Source organism: Vanessa cardui, chromosome 17 (genome assembly GCF_905220365.1).
Source record: "Vanessa cardui chromosome 17, ilVanCard2.1, whole genome shotgun sequence".
NCBI lineage: Eukaryota > Metazoa > Arthropoda > Insecta > Lepidoptera > Nymphalidae > Vanessa > Vanessa cardui.
In genome coordinates, this window is record NC_061139.1 from 11,137,545 (window position 1) to 11,155,252 (window position 17,708).

At 32.1% G+C, this 17,708-nt stretch overlaps 2 protein-coding genes across 2 annotated transcripts; one reads left to right on the forward strand and one right to left on the reverse strand.

Moving 5' to 3' along the window:
- Window positions 1-40: 40 nt before the first annotated feature.
- LOC124536971 lies at window positions 41-1,846 on the forward strand. The gene is made up of 2 exons (XM_047113661.1): window positions 41-174; window positions 266-1,846. Exons 1-2 carry the CDS (start codon window positions 132-134, stop codon window positions 1,741-1,743), a joined length of 1,521 nt encoding a protein of 506 aa, XP_046969617.1. The 5' UTR covers window positions 41-131; the 3' UTR covers window positions 1,744-1,846.
- LOC124536972 (aladin-like) lies at window positions 1,818-6,495 on the reverse strand. The gene is made up of 6 exons (XM_047113662.1): window positions 6,298-6,495; window positions 5,632-6,227; window positions 4,848-5,060; window positions 4,219-4,370; window positions 3,488-3,686; window positions 1,818-2,098 (listed from the first exon to the last, which is right to left on the reverse strand). The coding sequence occupies exons 1-6, from the start codon at window positions 6,418-6,420 to the stop codon at window positions 1,957-1,959; spliced, it is 1,425 nt and encodes a 474-aa protein (XP_046969618.1). The 5' UTR covers window positions 6,421-6,495; the 3' UTR covers window positions 1,818-1,956.
- Between the last annotated feature and the right edge of the window lie 11,213 nt (window positions 6,496-17,708).

A 17,708-nucleotide genomic window follows, 5' to 3' on the forward strand; every position in this document is an offset into this window, starting at 1 on the left:
ACGGATAACTTACGTTAGAGCAAAAATCTTTAGCGGTATAAGTGTTTTTGTAGCCTTTTTATGATAATATAAAACGAATTCACATAAAACGTATGACTTTTTATTGAAATCACTATATGAAATAGTTTAAAATGCTTCGTAGAAAGAAATGTTTCAGTACGTTCTTGTATATTGGTAAGTGTTTGAGTCATAAAATTAAAAAAAAAAAAGACCTGAGTAAATTTAATTTCAAGTTTTCAATAACATTTTTTATTATAAATTTCAGTTGAATGTTTTCTAATTTCAAATATATTTATAATGGAGACCAAGAGTTCACAAGTAATAAAAGGTAGTTTACCTGATCTAAATATGCTTTTTAAATTATTCAATACATTCGTAGGACCAGTACTAAGATCTTATCCAGCTGAAAAACCAGTTATAAGATCCATAGAAACAGAAATTGACAAAGTTATTCGACAGAAAATAGCTCAATTACGTTATTTACTACAGGATAATGATGTTAAAAATCTTGAAAACAAACTTTTCCTGGAAGATCAAGATGAAACGACAATCATAGAGTTTTTACCCAAAACAGATAATAAAAATAAAGATAGGGATGACGCATTTAAAACACATCTTAAGAAATATAAAAAAATACGCGAGAAAATAAACAGGGCTCTAATAAAAGAATCGGTTTCCGACAAAACACAAAAACTCGTCGTTAAAACGTTGGACGATTTAATACGAAATCTTGTTGGGAGTCAGTGTAAATGGAAACGAAACCTTCGCGCTGACGGATATGAGGAGCCGGCTATGATAGCTGACAGGTGGAACCAAGGATTGCATAAACTTAGAAAAGTTCTAATCAATCTATTTAAAAATGATTTCAGACGAAACGATGACGTTCCTGTATTCCTAGACAATTTACAAACGTTGTTCAATACTGTTACAAAGGATGTTGATACAGTATCAAAACGATATAAAATCCAATGCGAATTTGTACCAAAATCTCGGTCCTCTCCTTTAAAACACGGACCAAATGCTTCCAATAGTTTGAGAAACAGCTGGGATAAGACAGACGATGAAGAAAATAGGTGTCAAAGTGTTGTAATATGTTCCAATGAGTTGAAAGAATTCATGCAAAAATTTTACTCAGCTCTTAACGATACATCTATCAGCGTAATTAGAAATTATGCTGAAATGTACCGTAGAGACGTAACCGGTGACGATGATAATGATAAAAATACTGTTATTGTAAAATTGAACACACTAAGTGGTAAAACCATAGATAAAATTAAAAATATATTCGTGAAAGAAACGAAAATGTTTACACTTGACAAAGGAAAAAACAGAGAAGCCAATATAGACGCTTTAACGAATTATGTAAAAAATACAGTAGAGCATGTTAAGGAAAATATTAAAATTAACTTAAATTCCGATATATTTAAACTTGGAGAGAAAATTAAAACAGTTATAAGTGACGATATAAATGTAAACTTAGTCGTCGATCTGGGTAACTTGGAAAGGGAATTTATTTCAAAAATCTGTAGTATTTTTCGATTTTGTAACGGCAAATACAGCGGCAGGCGTTTCTTGTCTCAAAATGATAAGAACAGCTTATACGTCCAAGTACAACTAACTATGGACGACGTTATGGCAGATAATAATAATTTCAGAGCAATTATCAAAGATAAGACAAATCTTCAAAATACCACGATTCATCAAAATGCGTTTGCAAACGTAACTAGAACTACGTATATTTAAAACTATGTTGCTATGACATAAATACCTTTGCCAAATATTACTAAGATTTTTAAATAAATAAAAAAAAAACAAAATAAAATAAAACCTCATTTATTCTATCTTACAAAAATATTAAATTATAGGATTTTAATTCCTCAAAGAGCCATTCCATTTTTCACATTTGTCTTAGTAAAAAGGTTGCATATTTTTCTATCAAATCCGTCTTATTTAGACTTAATAGCCATCTGTATAAATAATGGGGAAGTGTTGTATCCTCCCACTTGACCAGGCGATGGTTAAACAGGCGCCATCTGTGAAGTTTTGTTGGAATGCCAATGTTGATGGCACTTCATTTTCGATGCCGGTGATGAAACAACTAAAAACATATATTATATTATTAAATTAATTCGGCTATGTGTTACATTCATTTGTTAATGTTACGTTTTTGCTGCATTACTAGAAATCATATCAATTTTTATATGATTATATAACTCTGGGTGATAATTATGAACTTGGTCGGTAGTGAATTAAAAAATGAATCCATAGATCGTCGAAATTATTATCGATAATTCCAAGAAACAGGAGACGTTATCGCCGTGACTTCTAAACAGAATTTGTATCTGATTACTTGCAAGAGAAAACAAGGCAAGTTAATAGGCAATTTTTGAAAACAGTCAAAAAACAAAAGTTTTTCTTATAGTGATAATAATAGTTCTACAAAGCTATTAAGGTTATACAGTTATATACAATGATATTCTAATTAACAGATATGTTATACCCATACTAAACAACAGAAAAAAGTGTGCCGCGCCGGGGACCGTTTATTTTACATTTCGTTACAAGTAAAAAGGATAGCTTGATAAAAAACAATAAGTAAAAGGGATAAGTAGATGTTTTAATTACATAAAACGTATTACTACATAATTATGATGTATTATAACGTATTACTGGCATAATTATGATGAAAACGACTAAAGGCAAACGTCCCAATTAGGACGTTTTCTAGTCTTCACTTTTTGCGCGTTAATGACATATCTGTTTTCTAGAACATCATTGGGTAAATATGTATATTTTTAATTTTTTTTTATATATATTTTAATGGTGAGCTTAAGCCTTGCTTGCTTTAAGAGGTTAATAATAATGTAATACCAAGCTGGTATATTTATATACAAAACAAGAGGCAATAGCCTTTACTACAATTTAAGTACAATATATAATAAAGAGGTAATCTGACAAACATTTTGCAGAGCTGTGTTGGTCTATCGAAATTGTCAGACTATAGAGTATCCTAGGTCTAAGACCCCCAATAGTCAGGATTTTGTTACAAAAGAGTACCTTGTAAATCCGAAAAACTGTATATCCAATAATAAGATTCTATATTATAATACTCTGCAGTATAAATAAGTGATAGTTATCACATGTAGTCAAATTCAAACTAAGCAATCAGAAACAAAACAACAACAAAAAAGCTAAGTCTACAGTCACAAGTGCCTATGATTAGATGTTCTAATCATTTATCTAAAAAACAAACAAGCTTTAATGAGGTGAAAATTTTTAAACCATACTAACAGATTAATTAAATATTAAATATATATTAAAGAATAGGCGGTTTAAATTTTGTAACGGTACCAGTTCCTATGGACAATAGTGACAATATTGAATTAAAAAACCTACCATCATTGCTTGGTTAAAAAAAAGATATATAAACCAGCTAAGTTTAGAAGAGTATGTTAAGTGTAAGTAATTGTAAATTCAATTGACTCACCAGGGTGTCACACTAAGCTGCATCATGAGCTGAGTGGTACTGAACACAGCTATTATGTGTGACTCTTCAAATAGCAGAGCCAAGTAGCGACCAGACGGGTCCCAGCTCATATCAAGAATGGGTCCACCAACTAAATCTCCTGAAGGCAGTTCTACCTTCGTCACATCTAGGACTGGCTGGGCTTTACTGGTTTTTGCTCCTGAAAGTATAAATATTAAACTAAGTGTTTGTAAACAAGCAAAAAACATATTTTTTATGAACTTGTTTGTCTTTACTGACCAGCCAGAACTATTAACTTTAATAAATTGAAATTTGAACCAAATGTTAAAATTATAACGTAAGGAATTAGGAAATTAGGATTTTTGAAGATTAGCTATTTTTTTTAAAGGAAAATGGAAAAGGATGAGCAGCCAGATCAACATAAAAAACTGATTAATATTATACCGTTAGTATTTTTTTGTACTTTAAAATCTTCAAAAAAGAGTTTTCTCTCTTTTTTGAAGATTTGACAACAAAAAAAAACTAAAATAATAGAGAGAAGACAACAAAAAAAAACTAAAATAATTTATTGTCTGTTTAAAAAAGTAAACATTTATAGCTTGCTTTGTAATGCCTGTCTGTATATAGTGTAATTTTTTATAAGATTATTTTTCAACTGTAGAAATGCCTTGCTCAAAATGTAAGTTGGAAAAAGAAAAATATAATACTAGATAATTGTTGTACTGACTTACCATTCATCAAACCAGTGTTATTAAGAGCATAGACAATGGGTTCTCCCTTAGCGGCAAATAACACTACATCCTTTGGACCCCAGCATGCTGCTACCACACGACAGCCTCGGGCACACCACCTCTCTGGTGTCCAGCTTTGGGTATCCCATACTCTGAAAATTAAGTTAACTTTTTAAAATGGGTTTATTATTATAAGGAGGTATTATTTATTTTTCTTAATAATAGAAATATGTTAATTAGAATTATTAGCATTAAATTAAATATTTTAAATTGAAAACAGAACCTAGACATGTTTTATTTCTTATATATACCAATCTGTCTTTGAGTTGCTTTATGGAATAAAAAAATCTCAAAGGGAGAGAAGGCATTAGTCTAGTAGTGGGATATTAAGACACTGTTACTTTTTATGTATATCAAATGTGCTTGAAAAAAGCACATCATGCTTGATTTTGATAGGATAAGTTCTATAATTTTTTTAGTCATAATATTATTTGTTGAAATAAATTTAATTTATAAATGGAAATATCATCCCTATTATTCAACAGAAAATTAAGTTTGAGATGTTTTTTTTAATACATATAAAAATTCTTATATACAAATATATATAATTATTAAAAGTATATTGTCACCTGAATATAATGGATGAAGTAGCTGCAAATATTTTATTAGCTGTAAGTGACCACCTGGCAAATACTATGCCACCCCCAGCAACTCTACGTAATGGTATTGCTGTTTCCATGGCAACATCCCAGACTAGCATTGAGGTGTCAGCTCCACAGCAGCTAATTAAGAGATCACCATTTGGCGACCAACTGACATCTGTTACTGGACTATGACCGGCTCTGAAATATTTTTTAATTACGGGTGATTTGAGTGATTTTTTTTATTTAAATGTTTTATTCTTAGTTTATATTGACAAAATAGTTGCATTATGGTTATTATGTAACAAGGCCAGTATTTGATTTGATGTTTCCAGTCCGTACTGGTTCACATAATGTTGTCTTAAATTTTCGCGATTATTACACATTTAAATAAAACTAATTATAACGGATGAATCGGGTCTACCCGTGACCACGAACACTGCAAAGTGCTCGAAACGTCGGGATGTTTAAAAATAATTAATATACGCGATTCATCCGTTATAATTAGTTTTATTTAAATGTGTAATAATCGCGAAAATTTAAGACAAGGCCAGTATTTTTTGGTAAAAAAAATATCCATAGCAGTCGCATAATATTATGTTTTGTAACACTTATGAAAAGCGAGCCTTTAAAACATAGGTTATTAGATCTTACATATTTAAAGCAAGATCTGGTTACCCCTAAACAGTAAATCAATACTATTATTTAACAACATTATGTAGTTTGTTTGTGAATTACATTTAATTATTTTAATAATAAAGACATAGCTCACCTTTTTAAAACAACAGCATTGCTAGAAGATGGCTTTGTGAACATTGAATTAGGGTCCACTGTCCACACTATAACGCCCTGTTCACAGCCAACGGCTATTTCTGAGGCAGAGTACGGCCTCCAACTCAAAGATGAGACGTGACCTTGAGCCTTGCATTTTAATGTTGAAACAAAAGATACTTCCGAACAATAAACCCGTACATTATCATCGGCTGTGGCTAGTGCAATTTTTGTTGTATGGGGATGCCATGCTATGCATTTTACGGGAGAACTGCCCCAATTCCTCGTCCTTGAGTATTTCGATACAATCTTTGGCCCTATATCCTTTAAATGCGGTTGCATAAAGTACCTTAATGCAGTGAACAAGTTTGCCACTTTTAATGCATATGACGCTGTAATGGCGAGGGTTTTGCTATCCCTATTCACATTTGGATCAGCAGCTACACTCAATGCTTCAACAAAACCTTGTTTGTACCATACACTTGTTATCTTTTTTAATAAATTGTCCTCAACGTCAACGTACATGGATATATTTTCGTCTGATAATCTATGATGGTGTAAGTCCTTTGTCACGTTAATTTTTGGATGGTTCTTTGTCTAGAAGAAAAATATTCCATGTTAGTAACATAAAATGATAAGTAACTATTGAAACAAAAGTTAACCTTACCGAATTCGTAAATGTTGAAATATTTCCATATCGAACGTTACCGCAACAATATACCTCATTTATTTTACAAAATGCCGTTTCTTCTGGATTAGGTAACTCCGGAAATCCACTGAAAATAGACATTATTATTTATAATATTAATTCTACTTTGTCCAGCAGCGTCAAACCGGCGAGAAAACAAGTAATTCAAATTCAAATTTGACGTAGGGTGTCAACGTCGATGTCATACATTATTATACAGATAGGAAACAGAATAAAAACAAACCTTGTGTAGTATTTAAACTGTTGTGTAGTATATTCAGTGTCTATTAATAAAATAGGCAGAACAAGAATGAATTACAAAAAAATATATTTGTTGAGAATATAATTGATGAAATCCCAAACTTACGAGATATTACTAACGCAAATAACTAATAAGATATTATTATATATTACTAACGCAAAGTAAATTAATGCAAAGTTATTTTAAATAAAATATAAATGGCAAATGTAAATAATTATTTTGCTGTTTTGTAATGCAACTAAAACATGTTGCAACTTGCAAGTAAACATCAGTGTCATTTACTGGTACAAGTGAAATGCGATAGTAATTTAACGCTTTCCTGAGGATAAATCTACATTGACAGACTTATAAGCTGCATCAATACTCGAGCAATGCACCCTTTTTTTATATTCAAATATTTCATATATATTTAAATTGAGACCTACTTATATGGTTGTCACATTGAAAAAATTTGAAGTATTTTTTGTATACAGTATATATCTACAGTTATGGGAAATCGCTGTTCTTAGTAAGCACAGGATTTCTACCCTTTTTCAATACCGTAAAATTTTCGTGCATTGATCCCATGTAGCGTACCACGTGACCTCCTAAAAACTCTGTTATATAGCTTCTAAAACCCCTGTCACATCAAACCACCTCTTTTATTATTCTGACAAACCATGTCGATGAACACAAGTTCCGTTCGATTATTGATATGTCCCATCCCATACACGAACTACCTTCCAAAAGGAACACGCTTCTCAACGCCACTTTGAGCATATCTCACCCCACGTCGATGAAAGACTCTTCTGCGACTACCTGCACCAATTGACATGCCCAATGTACATTGATGAACAATGTGTACGCTTCAGCCCATTTTAAGATGTCCATGCGAATATCTTAGACGAGCTTGTCTATGTATCAGTTGCAGACGGCTTTGGACCTTTTGCTGGTCTGAGTGGTGGGCTAAAAGGGGTCATTGCAGCTTCCTTAAACCTCCCTATTATTATTCGTGTACCTCACACTTCATTCAGCTCTGCTTTAATGTTTTTTGGCGCGAGGAAACGATTTCGTAGGGAATTTATAAAAAAAACAAATCGTTCGTCAACAACTCATGGGGCTTTCTTTTATAAGAACCTGTATCTACAAATATTCGTATAATTTAGAAACCGCTAACTGGTTAAAATTAAATTTCTAGGAATCGTTCTTTAAACCAAGCCTTCCCGCACCAATGCCACAATTTGAGCAGCTTTTTTGGATAAAGCACCCATATTTATGGTTATGAAATTCTTGTTAAGTTTAATAAAAGGCTATCATTATAAAAGAAAGTAAAGGGCAAATTAATCAGTTTTAAACTTTACACTTAAAATAAGCCAGTCAGTGTATATCTCGTATACTGTTAAAGTCAAGGAAGAATCGATGCTGTTTGCAGACCCGATGCTCAGGCCTTTAACAAACCTTTAGCCGCATATAGAGCCGTGGACACGAAAGACAAAATCGTACAAAACAGTATATTCAAAGCCTGTTTGAAACACTGTTTTATTTTTATATATTCATTAAGAAAACACAGTGGCGGATTTACAAATCTGCCGGTAATAGGCTATTTAATTTTTGCCGCCCCCTACTTTTTTTTGCAACATTTATGATTTGTGTTCTATCGCCCTGATTGCATCGGTTTTTTCCCCTTATTAGTATGATTATAAACTAGGTGATATTTCTGTCCTTAACGGCTGTGTAGTGATAAGTATACGGATTACGGACGTTGTGTGTATGCATATAATTAAAAGCTTTCTTTTATTTCTGTAAGACAATAAGAAATTTGGGCTAAATTTGCCGCCCCTCTAAATCTGCCGCCCTAGGCTTACTTAGCCTATTGGTAAATCCGCCATTGACAAAACGAAACGAAAGTTGGTCCGCAATATTAATAATCATTTGCCATTTGTCGTGAAGATTATGTAAAACTTTATTAATAGTACAGTTTATTCTCCACAAACCTTATAAATTGTAATATTTTATATGATAATAATGAATATAAGAAAAGTAATCACATCCGAAAGGATTCAACTAAACAAACGTTACACTAAGTGCTCCGTATTTTCATTATCTATTAGAATAATAAAACCATAAAGAGAATTATGAAAACCATTGTCTGCATTTTCCGAGTAATTTCAAGTTACAAATATTTGAAACGCAAAGATAAAAGATTCTGCTTTCGTTTCACCGTGTAATAACGCGCTTTGGAAAATTTACAGCGGGTCCGGAAGATTTATTTGAAACGTAAGATGTGACACCGGGGTAATTGATTTCCTGTGCTTTGCAGGTGAATGAGAAAATGTCCTTATAAAATATGAATCGGTTTCGGAAATCTTAATTTCAAGGGGTTTTAATCTTTTAATTGTAGAAAAAAATCAAAATCAAAATAAACTTTATTCAAGTGGACTTTTACAAGCACTTTTGATATCGTCAATTAACAATTAAGTGAAGCTACCACCGGTTCGGAAAGTAGATTCTACCGAGAAGAACCGGCAAGGAACTCAGTAGTTATTCTTTTTCAACATTAAAAAAATACAAAGTCATGTTAGTTAATACAATTATTTAAAAATTTAAAAACGTCTGTTCGCTTTTTTCGCTACCAATTTGTGCTCAACGTTTTGGTAATTATGTCCTCCTGGTCATTTTTAGTCACGCCTGATAAAAATTGTGGGGACGTAAGACATCCTTTACTAATTACTTTTAAGTGCATTCTGTTACGACAAATCAAAGAGAGTTCAAATCGCAAGCCCAACCTCGTACGTGTTTCCAAACTCAGATTTTTTTGCTAAATAAATAGTATAAAAAAATAAACGGTTCGGGCCGAATACCTTCCGGGTTTACAACGTAAAGTCGGCATATTCATAATTAAAGGTTTAGCGACATTAGAGGTTTTTTAATCAAGTTATAAAGGTTCTTTTATTGCTTACGCTGCCTAAACAAATTATAGATATGTATATAATATTTACGCTCAACTGTATGTGTCTTAAGGAAAAATACAGAAAAGACTAATATGAAAGTATTTATATATCTTTTGTGGAAGGTCAATTCAAGGATAATATATTACTATCTTTTCAACCGACTTCAAAAAGGTGGAGGTTATCAATTCGTCTGTATTTTTTATGTTTGTTACCTCATAACTTTTCACTGGACCAATTTTAATTTTATCCTTTTCCGAGGACGGTTGAAAACGATATAAGTATTAAATTTGCATTATGTATGTGCGCGATAAATAGGTGAATATCTCACCATACCGGCTCCAAATATAACAATAAATATAACTACGTCATATAGTCGTAAATCGACTTTTAAGTAGTCTAATATTTTTCATTTAATTTTACCTAGAAGGACTCTAAAAATATGTTAAATATTCACTTATTTTTATTAATTTAATGCATTTTTATTTGTTTTAAAAAGTGTTTTGTTTGAAGTCGGTTTTTCTTTTTCTTATTTTTTTTATTTATAGTACTTCAGTTTTAATTCTTATCAACGAAGTGTTATATTATCTTAACAAAGTTTGTTGACAATAAAACAGTTATTATTATTTACAATACAAGCTTATGTTTCAAAGTCAAGTTCAGGTTTGGTACCACCATAGATATCTAATGTATCACTGATAAGATCTTTTTACTGCTAAATATAAATACGCTTAGAACGTAAGATTTCTAAAAAAACGATGCCCCGTTTTTTGTTAAATCTAACGTTCTAATTTCTTTTTTTGAAAAAAAGAAATAATGAAAATAACATCTTGTAAATAATATATTGGTAAGATTTCTTTTTTTAAAAATATTTTTTTTCGACAACTACAATTGAATCTAAATGAAATATCGTAAAAAATGTTTGTATTGTATTATATTTAAATTATTCTTTTTTAATCGAATAAAAATATTTAAACGTCTAAAGTTACTGTGGTAGATTATACCTCTTCCAGATTGATTTATAACTTAAAGTTTAACTTAATAAGATTCCGGTACAGAACAAATTAGTCAACAGAATAATCTAACTTTATTCTCACCCGCTGCAACTATACAAAGACTTTGTTTTAATTTAACTTACAAACCAATTTATTTTAAATTATCCTTCCTTTATTTAATTTTAAACTCTCATTACTGGCTTCTCATTTAAACACTTTTTTAATTATCGTTTCAGAACAGAACTGCAAATTGTGTTCGGATACATTCATGTTATTTGTCAATGTCATAAAAAAAAAGATTATCAATTTACATGATCTACATGTAAAGAGGTTTAATATTTATTTTTTTATAACTTAACATTTTATAGAATATTGTATTAAATTATTACAATGCACCGATTATAATTTTGGCTCAGACAGGCCACCACTGCCCATTTAACGCTATAAATAAAATTTACCATTTCTTAAACCGCTAATCTACCATTAACTGCAGACTGGCACTGTACCGGTACTATCACTGGCACAGACCGACAAAATTGACCTTGCAAAAATAACGATACATACAATATTCGAAGAAATCAATATTGGTATTTAGTTGATAATAAAAAAGATTTTATATAGTTATTTTATACCACGTTAATATGCGAAAAATAAAATAAGTAATAATTATTTGAAAGAATAATGAAGCTAAATTAGGAGCAAAAAATTATACGAATTGCAATAAAATATACAATGGGTTCCGTAGTGTAATTGTATTGTTTGGCTACGAATTTAGTACCAGATTTTTTTATTTCCAGTATAAAGGATTTGAAATTTAGAAGTCAACGGGCGTACGACCGAATTACCCAATAGATTTTGATGATCAGAGCGCAGAATTAGCATACTCCTAAGTCCTATAATCAATTTTAATGGCGATAGGAGTAAAAAGAGAAAAAATATAATAATTTCGTGAAACATGGAAGTTTGGAAGTAAAATAGAAGCAAGTTACAAATAAATAAATATTGGATAACATCACATACAAGTATGTAAGTAGCTATGGAAGTAGAAGTAACGACGATACCACAATAACCAAGACCAAAGACAACATAGAAAACTAATTAACTTTTTCTACATCGACTCGGCCAGGAATCGAAACCGGGACCTCGTAGTGTAACCATAAAGACCGATATTAACTCTACTCGACCACGGAGGTCGTCAAAATGTATATTAATGAAGAATGTTACTGAACATGTTTTACTGTATATTAATGAACAAAGTTAAGTTATTAGCTTGGGTTTTTCTACCTTTGCTTCTCTTACCATTGAAATATAATATGTCTAAATTCCCATAGGAGTACCGTATATTGGTCAATGTCTGTTGATGCGTTGAGAAACTTTATTGTCATTTTCCTTATGAGAATAAAAATTAACTATGTGTTATAAATTTAAATTTAGAATTGTAAAAGAAAACGAAAAAGACAGCATTTTTTTTTTTAAAAGACAAGCATGTCAAGTCATTGGTCTTAATTTATAGAGGATGAAACTGTGAAGCATATTTACATACCTACTGAATAAATACTTATCCAAAACGCACTGCATCCTATATAAGGTAAGTTCGATATAGACATACAAAATATTACACAACAACAACAACAGCCTGTAAATGCCCACTGCTGGGCTAAAGGCCTCCTCTCCCTTTGAGGAGAAGGTTTGGAACATATTGCACCACGCTGTTCCAATGCGGGTTGGTGGAATACACATGTAGCAGAATTTCTATCTATGAAATTTGTCACGTGCAGGTTTCGTCACGATGTTTTCCTTCACCGCTGAGCACGAGATGAATTATAAAGACAAATTAAGCACATGAATCAGCGGTGCTTGCCTGGATTCGAACCCGCAATCATCGGTTAAAATGCATGCGTTCTAACCACTGGGCCATCTCGATTCATACAAAATATTAGTATAGATTTTATTGTATTATAGTTTATTTAATAAATAGTGAAACACGGTTATAAAGTATTGTACGCCAAAACATAGCTTAAAAAAAATTGAGACGTGCATGCTTTCTACTCTTTCTTTGTGTTGAAATAACTGGCGTCGAGTGGTTAAGCTTCCTTCGTGAATCAATGATATTGACTTTAGGCTTATTGTAGATTAAAATATTTTTATATTCGGCATTTATAATTTGACACTTACATGAGTTTATGATCGATAGCACACCTTGGGAATGAAACGATCGCCTCCTGGCTATTTCATGTCATATTAAATTGTTTATTTATATAGTATATGAGACAAAAACAAACCCGCTGAGTTTCTTTCGCCGGTTCTTCTCAGGTCAGGGTATTTTCTTTTCCGAACCGTTGGTAGTGTTTCAATTGACCATCAATAAGAAAGTGTAATGCTTCTATATTGAATAAAGTTAATTGAGTTTGAGTTTGAGTTTAATTATCATACAAACTAACTTCTATAAATACGTGTTTACTTCTATAAATGTACGAAACCCTAATAATGAAAAATGAACCGTGAAATATTGCAGTTAATTAAAAACAAATCGTAGTCGAGAAATATTTCCGAGTGCATTTAATCGTTAAGGTTTTTAATTAATGTTTTAATTAAAGTCTAAGGATGCGGTGTATTTTCATATTAATGTCAATTGATTTGATACTTAAACAAAGTTATGTAAACACCTTTAATGCCCCTTCAATTGTTTCGATGGAAATTGACTCGGACTTCGGGAATGATAGGTTTGAAACGCCGTATCATTTTAAGGTATATTTTTTATTTATTTATTTTATGATTGATGAAAATTCACATATGCCCAACTGAAAAACAATGAAACCAACATGAATATTATTTATGTATAAGTTAATATAATATAATATAGGTTGTAGTAGGTATGTAGGCTAAATGGGCTAACTGATGTTAAGTTAAATTATCGCCATATGCGCCACCTATCTTGGGAACTAAGAAGTTACGTTTTTCACCTTCCAAGCCGAATCACAACAATACTAAGCATTGTTGTTGGATGGCACAATAACTAGTGAGTGAGTGGTAAAAAGTTCTCGAGTGGATACCACGTACCTGCAAGGGCAGCGTAGGGCGTCCCCCCACGAGATGGACAAATGATCTGATCAAGTCCGCGGGGTATCGCTGGATGTATTTTCAGCAGTGGACGTCTTGCGGCTGATATGACGATGATGATGATGTGAGTGGGTAGGTCCCAGACATCAAACCCTTACGAGAAGTTTTGTATCATCATTTTATGATTAAAAATGATAAGCCAGTTCGGAATGTAGATTATTATCGAGATAAACTTTTTATTTCATTCACGTAAAACTTCTGATCGTATCGGTATGAGCCCAATTGACGCAAAATCATATGTAGCTGTTTAAAGACTTTTTTTTTATTATATCAAGAAGACACAACAAGAAAAGTATTTACTACCTTTCGTCAATCCTAAAAATATTACAATAATTCTCAATTATTTATCTGTGTTTAATTTAAATTAAACGGGTATAATTGTTTCAGAGATATTTCATGAATCTTGATAAAGATACAATGTTAAGAAACAGACGGTTAAGCCCTTATCCCTTTGTGGAAGTCGGCCCTGGGTCGTTCAAGGCGAAAAATCCGAAATTGTCCCAAGATCATATAATAAATCAGTTCAAGAATTTACTGGCGATTAAGAAGAAAATGAAGGAAAATAATGAATAAGATTTGCGTTTATTAAAAATAAAGTTAAATTGTTTCGATTGTAAAAGTTTTTAATAAAATTTAACACTTAATACACAGGCGAGATGACCCAGTGGTTAGAATACGTACATCATAACCGATGATTGCGGGTTCAAACCTAGGCAAGCATCACTGAACAAATACAAATTAAGCACATGAATAATGTGCTTAATTTGTATTCATAATTCATCTCGTATTCGGCGGTGAAGGAAAACATCGTGAGGAAACCTGCACGTGTCAATTTTTTTAGAAATTCTGCCACGTGTGTATTCCACTAAACCGCATAGGAACAGCGTGGTACAATATGTTCCCAACCTTCTCCTCAAAGGGAAAGGATGCCTTATCCCAGCAGTGGGAAATTTAGCTGATGTTGTAAAATTTAAGGTTGTCAAGTCAACTGTTTGTTATTGTAAAATATTCTTAATTATTTAACATGTTTAAATGTGGAACAAAATCTAGATTTCAGTAATATTAAACTCTTCGATAGATTCAATTTACCTGAACGTATATTTTTCTACAAATATAATTAAAGCGGTTTAAAAAATAAACAAAATGGACACTGCTACACGTACGTACTCAGCGACATCGAAATTTTAATCAAAACTTCAAACCAATTCCTTTTAAACCTTTCTTCTCTTTATTTAATCTAAAGTTCTCATTACGGACGATAACAGCAAAAGGACTGAGATAAGAAAATGAATTTTTAAAAGCATTACGTTGAACAAAGAGATTCAGCACTGAATCTGCATTTTACTTACAACTAATTTCGTACCACGACTCTTTGTAGGTTGAGTATATTTTTTGTTTTAACCAAAAATTTTGCATACGTTTTTAATATTTCCACACGTTTAATAGCTATCATTTAATTTTTAAATAAAGAATTTGACTTATTTCTTTAATTAAAAAGTTTGGCTGAATAATGTGTTGCTATAGGTCAAAATATTATTTCAATAATGAAAAAATCGTCTTAATACAGTTAAAACTTTTTTGTTAATATTACATCTATAAATAGGTATGTTCCTAACGAAAAATCGACAAAAAAGGATCTGCTGAGTTTCTTTCGCCGGTTCTTCTCAGGTCAGGGTGTTTTTTTCCGAACGGGTGGTACTGCTTTATTTGACCATCTATAAGTAAGTGTAATGCTAATATTGACTAAAGTAATTTGAGTTTAATTTTGAGTTTAACGTCGGCATTACTCTGTTCTAAAATCTTAAAAAGTAAGAAAAAGAAAAAAAATATTAATATTTGTCAAGTAGAAACTATTAAAAAAAAAAAACGTTTTTTAGCATTCATTTGAAACGTAAACGAATTGAATAACGTTTCAAAAAACGAATGAAAATATTAAAATTTATTTTAATAAATCACGTTATCAATAATTATTAGTTGATCGTCGAGATAAACGTTGAATTTTTGTTTATTTTAAAGTCAATATAAAATGCGCTCTCCGCGCTCCGGTAGCGAACGTTATCAAATATTTGCAAAGGGGTAGATAGCGGACGTTCAGATGACTGGATTCTTTAATATCCTGTTGCATTTCATACAGATCTCGGAGAAATTTGTATAAAGATATTTATTAAAAATTGTTTGAATTTTCTCTTGAAGTTAGTTATTATTTCGGTAGAATTACGTAAAATTAAAGTAAAATATGAGTGGTTATGAGTCGAGATGGCCCAGTGGTTAGAACACGTGCATCTTAACCGATGATCGCGGGTTCAAACCCAGGCAAGCACCGCTGATTAATGTGCTTAATTTGTCTTTATAATTCATCTCGTGCTCAGCGGTGAAGGAAAACATCGTCAGGAAACCTGCATGTGACAAATTTCATAGAAATTCTGTCACACGTGTATTCCACCAACCCGCATTGGAACAGCGTGGTGGAATATGTTCCAAACCTTCTCCTCAAAGGGAGAGGAGGCCTTTAGCCCAGCAGTGGGAATTTACAGGCTGTTGTTGTTTGTTGTGTAAAGTAAAATATAACAAAACGGCTTATTTTGACCTATAAAATATTGTTAGTAGATTTATTTGAATAGATTTCAATAATTTCTTGAATTTAAGCATACCTAAATTACATATCTGGATAACAAGATACATTAAAAAAAGCAGTGTTCAACTTGTCATAAATATTCCAGATTTTTAGGTTTTGCTTTTTGTACTCAATTCTTTAGGGACTTACTCTACGCACTAAAAACTACTTAAAGCTGGTTTTCGTAAGGAATGTTTTACACTTTTCACCATCATAATTATCATGAGCCAATCTCAATCTGCAGATGGACATAGGTCTTTCCCAAAGCGCACCAAAAAACCCGATTATCTGCCTTCTGAAAAACACTGGTTGAACGAACACAGTATGGATTAATATGGTCGACCTATCCTCAAAATTAAATACACACATAGAAGTTTTTCGGGAACAGATGAAAAAACATTCGTAATATAAATCTTACTCGTCTTTTGGTTTCTAACATGTAAAAAAAAATACAATCCACGTAAGAAAATCGCCATAGCGACCCTACGGGTGTAACGTTGCAAATGTCGTAAGCAAAACTGACGCTAATGTGATTAGAAGCGCTGCGGACTCAATGTCTCGAAAGCATTTACTTTCATTTACCTGATACTGATAAACCTCGAGTTTAAGGTGCATGCGCTTATCTTACTTGTAATATGGAAATGTATAACACTTTACATAGTAGCATAATACTAGAATGAACGTTAAAGAATGACGATACATCTGACAGATAAAAAATGGATGATATTTTAGTTCATTCAATTTTTTTATGTTCACATTTTTGGTTGTCGTAATTTATACCCCCTAAGGTCCTGTTTCAGCGTCTATATATAAATACAAAGGGTCTTATCATTACTCACTTGTTCTTATCCCATTTCTTAGGGGGACCGTTATGAGCGCCACCTTAAATCCAACCTTCTATGAAATTGCTTTTCCTGGTAACTCGATCTCTGTCTTTCTCTCATAATTGCTTTGACATTCAAGAGGAGACATAATTGTTAAACTAATAATCTATATCTATACTTATTTTATAAATTGTATAGTAGTTATGTCTTGAACCGCGCAACCGATTTAGATGAAATTTGATATGGAGATACAGTTTGAGCCATAAAAAAAATCGATGTTACTTCCTGGTAATAACATCGATTTTTTTTATGGTCTAGGTTGGCAGACGAGCATATGGGCCACCTGATGGTATGCGGTCACCATCACGCATAGACGCTGTAAGAAATATTAACTTTTCCTTACATCGTCAATGTGCCACCAACCTTGGGAACTAAGATGTTAAGTTCCTTGTGCCTGTAGTTACACTGGCTCACTCACCCTTCAAACCGGAACACTGAAACTGAAAAATACTGAGTACTGTTATTTGGCGGTAGAATAACTGATGAATGGGTGTTACCTACCCAGACGGGCTCGCACAAGACCCTACCACCAAGAATGTGATTACTTTATTTTACCCCTCGAGGGGGTAAAATTTGGAGTGACAGGAT